Here is a 15,115-nt window from a genome sequence, read left to right as displayed (position 1 = left end):
ATGGTCTTCCCTGTCTAACTTTTTGTTCATTACCGGCAATCAAACTTCTGTTTGATCAAAGTTTTTATTTCTGAACAACCATCTGTCATGGTTATATACATTTCTACTCTTATTACGAGTGTGAACGTCATAATTCCTCACGCAATAACTTTGTCTGAATGACAGAAACTTGAAGGACAAAAAAGTTTCAAGTGGTTTGCCCCCTGATTTTACATGTGATCAATGCGTATGATATAGTGACATCTAGTGGTCACTTTGATAATTTATTTATTTTAAGTGTTACTAAAGTTAGTTTTTCAAAACTAAATATAACAAAAATAATGCAAGAATCTGCCCCACAACTCAGCTCATATTTAGCTTGTTTGTGGCCACACTTTTCTTTTTAAGCTGCAGGGAAAGTTCTCAATCTGCTGAAATAAAGGGAACAAAAACATCTCTTGCTTGCAATAAATGATAAATTACACGAGTTTTATGTTTCATTGGATATGATTACTTCTGATATACTTGTTCTGCAAGCTGCTCCTGTTAATGGTATTGAGTAGATTTAAATGCGACCTCAAGGCCTAAACTGTTGAATATCAAACACACACACACACACACACACACACACACACACACACTGTGCAGGTCGGGGAATATTAAGAGGTGGTAATTAATCTGCAAACAAACAAGTTAGTAAGTTGTGGTTTTGATTTAAAACCTCTGAAGTCTCCGACCTCGTCGAACTGGATTCTAAAAGGTTTTTGTAATCATAATTAAATGAAATTGAGAAGGAGACTGTTTATCTTTAGGTTTGACACAAACTAGCTGGAAATGCTTTCTCTGGGAGGGAAACCTTTCCATCGAGGGAATCTTGTCAGTGTTTTATTTGGCATAATTTTCGATTCTTCTTTCGACCTAAAACGAGCCTGTTTGATGATGTTAAACACTTTTTTATTCAAACTATTAAAATTGTGGAGAGCATTCAAGGAGCCTTTTTTTTTTTTTTACTTCTTTTTAATCTTTATTTAACAAAGAAAGTCTAGTTGAGATTAAGAATCTCTTTTTAAGAGGGTTCTAGAAGCAGTTGGGTTTGAGGGACTTGCTCAAGGTCATAAAGTGGATTAGAGTAGGCAACTCTTTGGTTAAGCCCACTTTTACGTTCTAGTAAGCCAAGAGGAGCATTGTAAAAGTGAAATGTTGGGGAACAAAAATGTGACCAATCTGAGCATTAATGCAGGAAAAGACCAAAGCATTTATTTTGCTCCATTTTGTGTTTATTTTAATTTTTCATCTGTCTTGACTACATTCTAAGAAAAGCTCTTGGCAAAAACTCAAGAGAAAAAGGCAGGTCCCAAACTATGTTCCTTTAGTAAGGGGTCATTTTGTGGGATTGGGAAAATAACTCCTTAGTGCCAAAAAACACATTTACAACAAAATTCGAAGACATAGCACATATGGGTGGGGTCGGAAGGACTTGTGGAGGGAAAGATTGCATCCAGCCGCTGGGGGGGCTGTCTGCCACTGCGTGGGAGTGAGGGGGGACAGGGGTGCCAAAGAAGGCGTTGAGTCGTGATCCGTACGCTTCATCTCTGCACAGTTCTCAGTCTGTCGTTTGATGGTGTGAAATGACCTTGGATAGATCTGATTCAGAAACAAAGTTCCCAGGTGGTAGTGGTGATGGGAAGACGAGGTGGGGGAGAGTCATTCGGCACAATCATCCTGGAGAATAGAGAGATGAACCAGCCTTGAGACGGCTTGCCGTCTGGAGGAGCCACTAAGATAATGATTGTTTTCGGACAGGCTAAGCACAAATTCTGTCAGCCTTGAGTCCGGATCTTGGAGCAATATATCCAATATGGTGGCCATTAACTTCCAAGCCGGGCTGTCAGCTTCTCCAAGTTAGATTCGATCTATCTAAATGTTCAAAAGTTGCATCCTGCTTACTTTTGAGTTTGTTTATCGCATGAGTCTGAGTGTTAAGAGCCCTGCACAATCCACCAGTCATGATAGGCAGCCTTCCCAAAACAGCTGCCAACATTATCCAAACTTTGCGATAAATCAGAAAACAGCCACCTCCCACCATCAGAATACCTGTTATAATTGCAATTATGTAGACGTCTTCCACTTCCTCAACGGAAAGTATAGACAGGCACACGATCCTCTACCTCTCCCATGAGTCCATCGTGTATCCAGCTGCAAACGTTCCATCAGGACAGGCGAGCTCTCCTCTGCCCATTCTTTTTCTTGAAAAAATGTGGTTGATTGTATTGAGAGACCAGCTGATCATTTCTATAATTTCGGTTTTGGATAGAGATGTAGAGAGAGGCTCCTATTAGTTTCTAACAGAAGACGGTACAAGACAAAGGAGCAGCAAGCAGGGCAGATATGGGCAGGAGGAAGCAAGAGAAAAAACATCTGCATTTGTTGAGAGCTAGTGAGACACTTTACTAGCCACTCATTCTGCATACAACTATAAACATGAAAAGCAGCTTCAAGTGCAACCCGACCCAGCTCAGTCTGGTTTGGGGAAATATTTTGAAGCCAATTCCATGGTATTGAATCTAAGTAGTTTTCTAACAGCTGGTGTTTGAACTTCGTAATTACGCAACCGTTTTATTAATTCTGCTGCTGTTGGAAGTTTGCTAATGGTTTCTACCAGCTTATCAGGTATTCTCTCTGCCGGTGTTAGTCTATGAACAATTAACTCAGGTGGCCCATCAGCTGCCAAACCGTGACTCTGTTTGAGAGAGTCTGTACTTATCGAGTTGGTCTGTACCTGCTTATCAAGTATTCTTTTATCTCCTGTTTGAACTCCAGAATTGGTCCGTATATGGCTTTTAGTTTTTTTCTTTGCCTTTGTTGGAACCCTGGAGTTAGTCTTTACCCGCTTATCAGGTATTCTTTTTGCTTTTCTTTTTGCCTTGTTTTTAGTTTTTTTGTGTGCCTTTGTTGGGAATACGGAGTCAGTCTCTACCCACTTATAAGATAATCTTTTTGCTGCAGTTGGTCTATAATTAATCATCTCATATATTTGATGTGGTTGCTTTCCAGTGGCAGCATGAGATGGTCCAGCAGGTGCTACATTGTGACTCATTTTGAGTGAGTCTGTACTTATCGAGTTGGTCTGTACCTGCTTATCAGGTATTCTTTTATCTCCTGTTTGAACTCCAGAATTGGTCCGTATATGGCTTTTAGTTTTTTTCTTTGCCTTTGTTGGAACCCTGGAGTTAGTCTTTACCCGCTTATCAGGTGTTCTTTTTGCTTTTCTTTTTGCCTTGTTTTTAGTTTTTTTGTGTGTCTTTAGTTGCTGCCGCTTTTTTTTTCTTTTTTGCAGATATTTAGGAAATTCCATAGTTACAATATTGAAGCTTTGATGTTCCTGCAGCATTATTCATCTCTGTTGCAAGAGACTCCTTCTGATGGTAGAAAGTCTGTTTCAGTGAATAAACGTCAAACAGAATGACTATAAGTGGCTGCTAAGCTTAGCATCGAATCATTACGAAAGTTTGGAACAGTGACATCACACCAGAATGCCTACTGGTTCTTTCAGGGAAAAGTTGATGATGTCACTGGTTCTGTTTAGCAGCCTCTTCTTCTGGGAGGCTAGTAGTGCACTGCTGGGTTGGTTGCGGGGAGGGCCTGCCGGGGGATTGGATCCAGGGTGGCGGGGTCTGGGGCTCAGGGCTGGAGGGCCCGGCTCCAGGGGTCTTTGCTGCTCGCGGGGGCCGTCTCTTAGGCTGCCATGTATGTAGTGGTATAGGGGCAGAACTTAAGTCGCCCTGTCAATCTTTCAAAATTTAAACGCACCTCCCCACAACACAATATGCACAATAGTAGCGTCACATTATACTTTCAGTATAAGCTAAATGGCTTGGTTCTGTCACTCCTTCTAATGTCTCACCCTAACTCCCTCTACCCTATTCCTTTCCCTCTCATCAAAATATAACACTGCCCTCTCTTTTTGATATTTGTCCCTCTAATAAAGTTTTGTTTACCCTTCCTTCAGGAGGGCTGGTGATGGTCACAATTAAGCAATAAAATAAATGTATTTGTTTATATAAAACATGCAGAGCTGTCTCTAAAAGATTGCACTACGTGTAATGTTGACCTTCAATAGCATATACAATATACAAAAAAAAAATTAAGAGAAAGTATCAAATTGATCCTGTGAACCCAATGTTGTGTAACACATCATAAAATGAACCCAGTGTATCGTCCCACCCTAGTAATGAATCGGGGACGTCCTGTAGGCGGAGAAAGTTCAACATCTCACCTTGTGTTCTGGCTGTAGTTTGAAACCTTGCCTGCAGTATTTGTTGCTCTTTCTTCTGTTTGAGTGAAGTTTAACACAGTAACTGCAGAAATGTCAGACCAAGGCTCGTTGATGGTTCTGGAGAACTTCATTGGAGGGAAGTTCGTCCCTTGTCTGAGCCACGTCGACTCATACGATCCGTCCACTGGGAAGGTTTACTGCAGGGTCCCGGACAGCAGCAAACAGGAGGTTTGTCTATCACAGCACAAGTTATTAACATGGTCTGTCTGCAGATAGAAACCAAGCTATCACATGAACATGTTAAAGCAAATCATGTGTGAAGATTGCTTAAGTTAACTTCAATATAAGTTGATTGAGGTCTGATCTCTTTCTCATTTTGACTGCTTCAGAGCTGTTTTGTTTCAGCTTTTTTTTTAGAGCTTCAGGAAAAAAATATCAAACTTTTTGTTTATATATTTTTTTGCACTAAAATGTTTTTTTCATATTTGTTTTTCGAGCAGTGCTTATTGATTTATTGCTTTTTTCACATGAGTCCAACAAAGACAAAGGGGCTTGCTGCAAACAAATCATTCTTATTTCAACTAAGGCTCAGGAAAATGTATCTCTCTATATTTCTTTAGGGGTAAAAATGACTGCATGAAATGTAATATCACAAATTTAAAGCAGATGCATCAGCCCTACAAATTAAGATAACTATGTATATAAAAAATATCTGGTGCATGCATGCTGTTTTTAAAAAATTGCACTTCTCAGGTGGAAATTGTTGAAAAAAAATATGATACAATGAATTTCAAATGAGATTTAATTAATAGATTGATTGACTAAAGTTTACACTTTGTGCAAGAATACCTGTGTTGCAGACGAAAGCAGAAGACAGAAAGAAGCACCTTTGCTCTTTGCAGAGTCAACAGTCAAGTAATCATTAAACACAGTCAGATTTACTACCTGACACAGGTTACCATTTGAAGCTAATGTGTATTCACACACTGTTCAGGAATTTGTAGCCTTCAGACAGACTTCCTCATCATCTAGGGATTTCACTGGAACTCCTGAATTCCTCCAGTCTGATCCGGCCCGTATGACCTTCTGATGATGGACAGAATAAAGGAGGTCTCAGATCCTTGTGAGCCAGTCACCTCTTGGCAGGAGATGCAGGGTTTTTGGTGTTTAAAGGGTCTTTATTTATTTTTCTCACCATTGTTGGCAGCAGAAGAAGAGTTTTTCTGGCTGCCGTACTTCACTGCGACCATTGAAATAGGAAGTAGATGCTTCTGCCTGAAGACCTCAAAGAGTTCTCGATGTGGTGCTCACACATACAGTGATATCTCCAGTTTCTGTGTAACATAGAAGCTTCTGAACCTGTGTAGGACAGTAGCCCTAACTGTTATTTGAGAAAGTAAAAGTATAGAATGCAGTTGATTGAGATTGTGTCTGGTGTTTTAATTTGAAAATGAATAATATATACAGTATATATGTATTTTTTAAAAACTTTAAAATATCATTTTAATCAATCGTTGTTAAAAAACACTGGATTAATCAAATAAATACAGTTTTTGGTTAAAAAAACAAAACAAATATTAAAACACTGCACTTTACTAGAATCACTATTTATTTATTTTTTAACTTAAAATTTTGTAATAAAAACCTTGAAAACCAAGGCTTTTAAACCATTGAAATAGGGATAATCCAGAGCTATATTCATTGCAAATATTTGATGTTGCTTTGAGATTCTATCTATTGAAGTACATATGGAACCAATATGATTAAATGCCAACAAATACCTACTTATCCGACAGCATCCATCTCTCTTCAGTGCAAGGGTCATATTTCGAAAATTGTGAAAAACCTAGAAGTTTTTTTATTTTTTTATACCAATTAATTATTTAACTCTCACACTAAGCACATTTCATGGACTGCCTTTTTCCACCATTGTAATAATCCTGACTGATCCATGCATTAGTTACATTTAGACTAGATAACTGTAACCAGGGGTGGAGCACCGATTTAAAAAGTGAGGGTTTTTTAAGGATATGGCAACCGTCAACCCCCAATTTAATTTATTAAATTAATTTACTAAAACCATGGTAAAGCCGTTATTAAGTCAATGATACTCAACATGTGGCTCTTTAATTAATATTTACCCAGGAAACCTTAAAACCTTGTTTTTTTCAGGTTTTCACTTCCTTATGCCAAGAAATGTCCTTTCTTCCTCATTTTTGTCCATTTTTAAAAGTTTTTTTTTGATACTTTTTATCCAATTTTTGTTGATTCTTAAATTATTTTTTGTCACTTTTCATTCAAATAAGCTACCTTTTTGCCCAATAAATAACACCTACATTTTGCCTCTTTTTGTTCCACATTTTTGATGAGTTTGTGTTTTTATGAAAGCACGGGTGTCGCATCCCCCACTGGTGAGATTGTAGCTCTACTGTCAGTGTTTTCCAGTAATTCATTAAAAGTTGATCCAGAATGCTTTGGCGAGAGTGCTAATAGGTACAAGCAGCTCCTTTTAGCATACAAAGCTCTTATTGATCCAGCTCCAGTTCACCTTAAACACCTGTTAGTGTCCTATTGTCCAGGTTGAACACTTAGCTCCCAGTCTGCTGGTTTTACCAAATATTTTTTGAACAATTTGAGCCCATTTTTGCTTATTTTTTACCCTCCTTCTGCGATTACACCAAACTTGCCATATTTTGACCTATTTTCATCACTTTTTTGCCATAGTTTGGCTCCATTTAATGCATTTTTGCTACATTACTCTCATTTCTGCCACTTCTCCATCCTTTTCTGCACACTTGTTCCACTTTCAAGACATTTTTGGCAACTTTTAAACCCTGTCCACCACTTTTCCCACCACTTTTCTTATTTTTGCCAATTTTACCACATTCACAATTTGTCATGCCCAGTATTTGCCAGTTTAAACTAATTGGTCCTACTTATTAAATTGTGTTACCCCAGAACAGTACGGAAGGCCATAGTCTTCACCTTTAATGCTAAACTTTAAAAACTACTTGTTTGAAAAAGTGCATAATGGTAATATTATCAACCATAATGAATATTAAGATTTGTTGTTTTTTTCTATGGTAATATAACTTTAGATTGTTGTTTATGTGTGAATATTGTTTATATTAGCCACTATATAAATAAAGTTGAACTGAATTGGGTTGAAATATCTCATTTTTTTCAATAATAATTGCAGAATATAGAATAAAAGAGTTTGAAGGCCTAGGTAATAATCTAAGTGCTAAATGCTAATGTGTTCCTGTAGGTGGATGCAGCAGTGAAAGCAGCTAAAGCAGCGTTTCCTGAGTGGTCAGGTTTCAGCCAAGAGCAACGATCCCAGGTTCTGAACAAGCTGGCCGATCTGATCGAAGCCAATCTGGAGGAATTTGTCCGAGCCGAGTCCAAAGACCAAGGTTTCCTACACTCCTTGGTTTTATTCTTATTCCTATTATCACTATGATTTCCCAAATCAGGGGTTGCAAACTAAAAGTAGGTCATAGGCTTTTACTTAGTTAAAAATCTTGTGATTTAATTGGGCACAAGGCAGAACATGTATTTTTAAGGTCGCTCTGAAGCAGGGGTGTCAAAGGGGTCCAATCTGTTCAGTAGAAAATTGTAAAAATTAATAGAAACTAAGTGGCAAATATTCAGCAGAAGTTGCTGCTATTCCTAATGTGTGTTCATGGGAAACATTGTTTAATAGAAAGAGTAGCATTAAACATAAAACCAATGATCTGAACAGCAGAACCTATTGTTGTATTTAATGTATTCTATCGACATACATTTATACAGATGTGTAAAGACTACTGATTTATCCTACTCATGCAAAAGTACTGTTACTTGATTGAAATTGTACTCAAGTACAAGTAAGTCATACATAAAATACTCAAGTACAAGTAAAAAGTAGCTCAATTAAATAGTACTCAAAGTAAAAGTTACTGTAGTTACTTTCACCCCATGTTTATTTTTGGTAATAAATCTTGCCACGGTTCCCTTGGATACAGTAAACATCTCATGTATAAACTTAAAAAGGAAAAGACCAAATCTTGCACAACTGGAACTTAATTTATTTTCCACAAAGGCATCTGTATAAAATAAAAGGGTTGTCAAATTGTAAATAAGATAACACCAATGAATTCAATTCTAAATAAATAAATAAAAAAAAGATTATCTGGCTCTAAATTTATTAACTCTAAAACTGAGAACATAACCAGCATTCAATGCTCTTTTGGTGCAGTGCATTATGTTTTAATCTGATTGGTCGGCTATGATATGATGCATTTGATTGTTCGTTTCATTTTTTGTAGATTCACAATGTCCGTTGATCATTTTTTAAAACAAAAACATAATAATTTACTCTAACGGTTGGATGTAGAAATGTAACAAATGACTGTACTCCTTTTGAAATGTATTTAAGTAACTATTAAAATGACTGATTCAGAAATATACTCATAAAAATACCCATAAAAGCAACTCAATTACAGCAACGTGAGTACTTGTATTCCGTTACTTCCACCTTTGCATTTCTACATGTCCATATCCAGATATTTGTGATAACATGTTTTGTACTTATATAGATTCACATTTACACTACCATAGTAGTTGGTAATCATTCCTATATATATATATATATATATAAATAAATATTTAGATGAAGAATTAAAGGACTAGATAAGTTTATACTTCTTCCTACTGCTTTTCGTTCATGTAAACTGAGATGTGTTAGAATTTGAATATGCAAGATACTGTTGTTTTTGTTTAATTTTTTTAAGTTCTCATTTACATGATCGAAATAAATAAAGAAAATCAAATCAAGAATTGGACAGAGATGAAGCTTTTATTTTTATGGCGTGTCACAGCCAAATCTACAACTCTCAGAATGGACAAGATGAAAAATGTTTTTATTGTAATATCAAAAAAGCTTAGTTTAAAGTAATTTCCCAAATTGCATGGTTTAATATCGGAATAATCTTTTTTCCAGGTAAAACCATAGCCTTTGCACAGGCCGTGGACATTCCTCGCTCTGCGTTCAACTTCCGTTTCTTTGCCTCGGCCTCGCGCCACCACACCACTGAATGCAGCCAGATGGACCACGTGGGTTGCCTCAACTTCACCGTTCGCTGCCCTGTGGGAGTGGGTGAGAGCTCAGAGTGTTTGCATCACACGCTCCACTTTATACACCATCTGTTCTCCTGTGGTTTCTTATTTTTCTTCCTTGTGTGTGAGCACAGCTGGGTTGATCAGTCCTTGGAATCTTCCCTTATATCTGCTTACCTGGAAGATTGCACCTGCCTTAGCTGCAGGCAACACCGTGGTGGCGAAACCCAGTGAGATGACCTCTGTCACTGCTTGGATGATGTGCAAGCTGATGAATCAGGCTGGTAGGACTACAGTTCCCACAATGCAATGGGGAAGCACAAACTCTTATTGTTTTTTTTTTTTTTTTCCTAAATAATTTACATGAAATGCATCAGATGTTTGTGAATGTCTGTCTCTGTAGGGAAGACATAAGCAACAGGCGGTCCGGGGGCCACGAAATTGCAATTAATGAAGTTGGAAGTTATATGAAGCCCAACGTGATACACAAAACAAAAGTAAAAGGCACAAAATGTCAGCAAAAGCACACAAAGTAACAAGAAAAACACAAAAAGTTTAAAAAAACGATACAAAAAAAAATTCATAAAACACAAAGAAAGATAAACACAACATCCACTTAAACACACAAAATGACTACACAAGAAACACACAAAATGACTACACAAATGACATTTACAAAAGGATTTCAAAGACACACAAAATGCCAACAAGAAATACACAAAATGAATACAATAACACAAAGAAAAACACAAAAAGACAACAAAAGATGTGCCTTAGTGACAAGAAAATAGACAAAATTATTACAAAAACACAAAATGTCTAACGACTAAAAAACACCAGGTAAACCGTTCAAAAGGACGACATAGACAAAACCCTTTGTTTCCTGTATTAGCGCTCAGAATGGTCATTCTTCTCTTCAGGGGACAAATATGCAGCAGTTTATCTTAATTGGGCCGCAAATTTAGGTGGGAAAATTTGTATATTAATCAATATTTATAATAAATGATAAATTATGTAAGGCACTGATAAAATGAAAGCAATGAGTGACATATTTCAGTCCCTGCAGGATCTTCACTTTCAATTTTTTTGATTTTGTGGCCAATTTTTATGTAATTTGGGGAAATTTGGTTGAAAATATTGAAGAAATTTGAAGGATTTGGGAAAAATTGAGAGTTCCTTTAATAATTTGAGATTAAAAATGTTTGCTATAATGAGATATGCTTATATGTTTATATCCCATAGTAGCAAACATTTTTAATAATACAAATAATACATTTAATTTGTGTATTATTGTGAAGATATCTACAACTGAGCTACTTGGTAATTTTACACAGTGATTCATGGTTTCTCTGACTTTTCTTGCTTTCTGCTGCGAGCCAAATTGGATACTCTAAAGCAGTGGTTCCTAAACTGGGGTACGTGTACCCCTAGGGGCACTTGAACACCTCTCAGGAGGTACACAGAAACATTCGTCAGTTTATTTTTTAACATTATACATTGTTTTTTTTTTTTTTTTTACATGCACACAGACTTTTTTCTCATCCATCAATAATAATAATTTGTGGCACAACACTCTAAAATACACCAAAAGGTGAAGCTCAAATTTTAAAACAAGCAAAACATCAGAAATTATTGAATAAAAAGCCTTAAATTCCAGGTTAATTTTGGACGAGACACAGGAATGAGTTTAGACGAGCCTGCAAACAAATAAATTATGTATAATATGAGTTAAGGGGTACTTGCGATAAGAAATAAAGACTAAGGGGTACATGGGGCAATAAAGTTTGAGAAACACTGCTCTACAGGGCCGAATTTGGCCCCCGGGCCTCGAGTTTAACACTAGTGTTCTAAATGCTAACATGAATGTTGATAATGTGACCCTCACATTTTTGTGGGCCCTGCTGTGACGTAGGAGTTCCTCCGGGTGTGGTCAACATCGTCTTTGGCACTGGTCCAAAGGCAGGTGATGCTCTTGTGGGACATCCAGATGTTCCACTGGTTTCGTTCACGGGCTCCACAGCGACCGCTCAGCGTATCACGGAACGAGCTGCTCCGTACTGTAAGAAGCTTTCTTTAGAGCTGGGGGGTAAAAACCCCGCCATCGTGTTTGCTGACGCTGACCTGGACCAGTGCATCCCCACCACTGTTCGCTCCAGCTTCTCCAACCAGGTTCACACGTTTACTCCTCTTTCAATTGTCTAGTATTGTTCATTTGAAATGTGATTCTAGAAGTGGAACACCAAAAAAAGGCACGTTAAGAATGTTATAATATTTGAATATCTTAAGCGATGTTTCAGCAAAGACTTTATTTTAGCGTTAGCATGAGGTGGGTTTGTGTTTACACAAACTGACGTTCCCACATACTTTTTTTCTGTAAAGCTAGTTTTATCCAAGATTAGTGGACAAAATGACGAGATATGCCTGCGTCAGGGCTGGGGTCAATTACATTTTTCACTTACAATTCCGTTTTCAATTATTCGCGTTCAATTACAACTCAATTATGATTACAGTGACTAGCATTTATTCCAAATACAATTGAATTAATGGTACAATTTTTTGAATCCACAGAAAGTCCATTACAATTGACTTTCTCGTTTCCTAAACCCCCGCCTTGTGCTCAGTGTGAGCTGAAGATAAGCACCAGCAGACCCCCGCGGCCCCGGGTCTGAAAATGGATGGATTTACTAAAATTCAATTACAATTAATCACAATTACTGAGGCTGAAATAAACAACCTAATAAAAGTTAATCTTCCTCTTGTGTTAGCTTTCTGTTAGCATCTCTTATGATAACCGGTCCTAAATCAGCTGTAAAATACACTAAAAACAAATATCTATTATTTAATTTATTTCCTAATCAATGAAAATATTGGTTTTAATATTTTTGGTGTGGGAGTCTGAGCCTTTTTTTGTGCCAGTATAGCCCTAGATTTCATTTTTTTTTTTTTTTTTAAATGGTAAAATGTGGGAAAATGATATGAAACATATTTTAATAATTGTTAACTACATACTGTATGTGTAGAACTGTACATAGAACTGTTCCCCAGGTTTGTGTTCAATTTTATCTGACAATGTTTTATATAATTTTCATGGCGATTACAATTACAAAGTCAATTATCTAAACTCAAATATGATTACGACAGCAACATATTTTTAAAATGACAATTAGAACTACGCCTTAATTGTAATTAATGATCAATCACTCAATTACAATTATAATTGACCCCAACCCTGGCCTGCTTAGATATTTTTATATCGATAGATACATTTTGTTTGAACTAGATTCATATTTGGAAAAGTGAAAGTATAGAATACTGTTGTTTAAGGTTGTTTGTGGTGTTTCAATTTCAAAATTAAAAATAATTTAAAAAAAAAAACCTTTCAATACAATTTTTTTTATTATTACTAGACTTTTCAGGACACCCCATTTTATTTTGAAGCTACCTCACATGAGGTTACTACCCTAAAGTTGAAAATCACTAGATTAACCAAATGAATACATTTTTTGGTTCGAAAATCATTAAAACAAAGCTAAAACACAACTATTTGCTGTTAGTCACTAATTATTTTTATTTTTACTTTTTAACTTACAATTTTAAAATACTTTAAGAAGCTAGAAAACCAAGGCTTTTAAACAATTTAAATGGGGATGATCAATAATTAAATTAATCTAAAATATTTGGTGTCGCTATTGAAGTGTAAATCATGACTTACTATCAATTTATTATTATTATTATTATTATTAATAATAATAATAATAATAATAATAATATTTAATAAATAATTTTTTATCCCAGTGTAAATTAAAAGAATTTTCTGTTACACCATATATTTACCTTTATTTACCACCATGATGTAATCTTATAGTATGACCACTAGAGGGAACTCATAGCTTACATTTGTTTTAAAAAAATTCTCTGACTGCCCTCCCATTGCTCTTATTTTCCATTGCCTGTCCATTTCTCCCTCTTAGGGTGAAATCTGCCTGTGCACCAGCAGGATTTATGTAGAGAGGAAAATTTACCCAGAATTCTTGGATAAATTTGTGGCTGCAGCCAAAAAATGGAAAGCTGGAGATCCTTGTGATTCTAGCAACAGCATGGGAGCGCTCATCAGTAAAGAACACCTGGACAAGGTTGGTCCAAAAAATATCAAAATGAGCTAAAAGAGCTGATTTGCTGTTGATGTCATTTCTCACAAGTTTCTGTTTCACTATCAAGGTCCGTGGCTTTGTAGCTCTCGCCAAATCTGAAGGTGGTGTCGTCCACTGTGGTGAGGGGCTCGATAAGCTGGACCTCCCTGAGAAGAACAAGTGTGGCTACTTCATGCCAGCTACGGTCATCACAGGCGTGTGTGACTCCTCCCGCGTCATGCAGGAGGAGATCTTTGGCCCTGTCGTCTGCGTCAGCCCCTTTGACACAGAGGAGGAAGCGCTTACCAAAGGAAACGGCGTGCGTTTTGGCCTCGCAGCCGCTGTTTGGTCCAGGGATGTTGGGAAGGTGCATCGTGTGGCCAGACAGTTGCAGGCAGGTATTGTTTGGACCAACTGTTGGTTGGTGAGGGACCTGAACCTGCCATTTGGAGGGATGAAGAGCTCTGGGATAGGGCGGGAGGGGGCCAAAGACTCCTATTACTTCTTCACCGAGGTCAAGAGTGTCACCATTAAACACTGAAAAGGTGTTATACGAATAAAAGACAGACACACAACACTAGCTGCGTTTCCATTACCCTTGGAAATGTGCAAAATCTAAATAACGCAATAAAAACTAGTAATGGAAACACCTGAATTTCGAAAAAACACTCAAATATTGGTAAAAAGTTTTACAATTCCACGAGGAGGAATTTCATACGTTTCGATATTGAAATGTGTCGCAAAAGTGCTATGGAAACACTTTTTCCACTAATACACATCACAGAATGTGACGTACCTGGTCACATGACCTCTTCTTTCTGAGAAAACATGGCGCGATACGTGTAAATGGAAAAGGAGACCCAGACATTTCTTAGCTTTATACTTTAAAATTAGAAAATGTCTATTCATATGGTTGCCGTACGGACAACCCTACGTGCTATAGTTACGTTTACCGAAGTACACGTACGTAGCGTCTTAAGGTCAGGTTTAGGGTTAGGGTTAGGTTATAACCCTATATCGCAACAATTTTTAGGGTTAGGTTTACAGTTAGGTTTAGTCTTAGTCACGTGACCTAAACTGGCCAATAAGAGGTGCTACGTACGGATAGAATGTCAATATATTGATTCGGCAACCGTACGGATAGCCACTGCCTAAAGATATTTACTGCCACATTAGACGTGAAACAACAAAGGAATACCGGGTGTCATAAGGAGGTTTGGAGCGTCCGTCTTCCTGCAGCAAAGTCTCGCAGGATGAGATTTCACTGGAGTTACGAGGCCCCAAAACAACCTTCAATGGAAACACGTTCAAAGCGCAATTATACTTTGTCAACATTTAGAAATACCGCTTTTATTTTGCGTAAAACCTAGCTAGAGATGTGTGTCTGTCTTTGGATCTTGGTATTTTACTCTACTGGCAGTTCATTTATATTTTTTTCTGAGATTTTTAAGTCATCAGAATAAATGAATAAGACTAAATTATTTCAGTTTGCTGAATATTTTGTCATTCTGTCCATCGTTCTAAGCCGTTGAAATACCCTCAATGTGCTTGCATGTTAGTAGGAGAGTGCAGTGCCAGGAATCTGATGATACAATTCACAATTTGCATGTCACGATACATTATATGCCAA

The 15,115-nt window shown here is 37.1% G+C and overlaps 1 protein-coding gene across 1 annotated transcript; it reads left to right on the top strand.

Annotated features, from left to right (window-relative positions):
* Positions 1-4,247: 4,247 nt before the first annotated feature.
* Positions 4,248-14,317, top strand: aldh8a1 (aldehyde dehydrogenase 8 family, member A1). Its single transcript, XM_028439702.1, has 7 exons — positions 4,248-4,483; positions 7,524-7,671; positions 9,240-9,395; positions 9,490-9,639; positions 11,268-11,524; positions 13,327-13,488; positions 13,574-14,317. Exons 1-7 carry the CDS (start codon positions 4,346-4,348, stop codon positions 14,024-14,026), a joined length of 1,464 nt encoding a protein of 487 aa, XP_028295503.1. The 5' UTR covers positions 4,248-4,345; the 3' UTR covers positions 14,027-14,317.
* The last annotated feature ends 798 nt before the right edge of the window (positions 14,318-15,115 follow it).

This window comes from Gouania willdenowi, chromosome 24 (assembly GCF_900634775.1).
Source record: "Gouania willdenowi chromosome 24, fGouWil2.1, whole genome shotgun sequence".
NCBI classification, from domain to species: domain Eukaryota; kingdom Metazoa; phylum Chordata; class Actinopteri; order Blenniiformes; family Gobiesocidae; genus Gouania; species Gouania willdenowi.
Note: the sequence above shows the minus strand (reverse complement) of the source record. Positions and strands in the feature narration are given on the sequence as shown.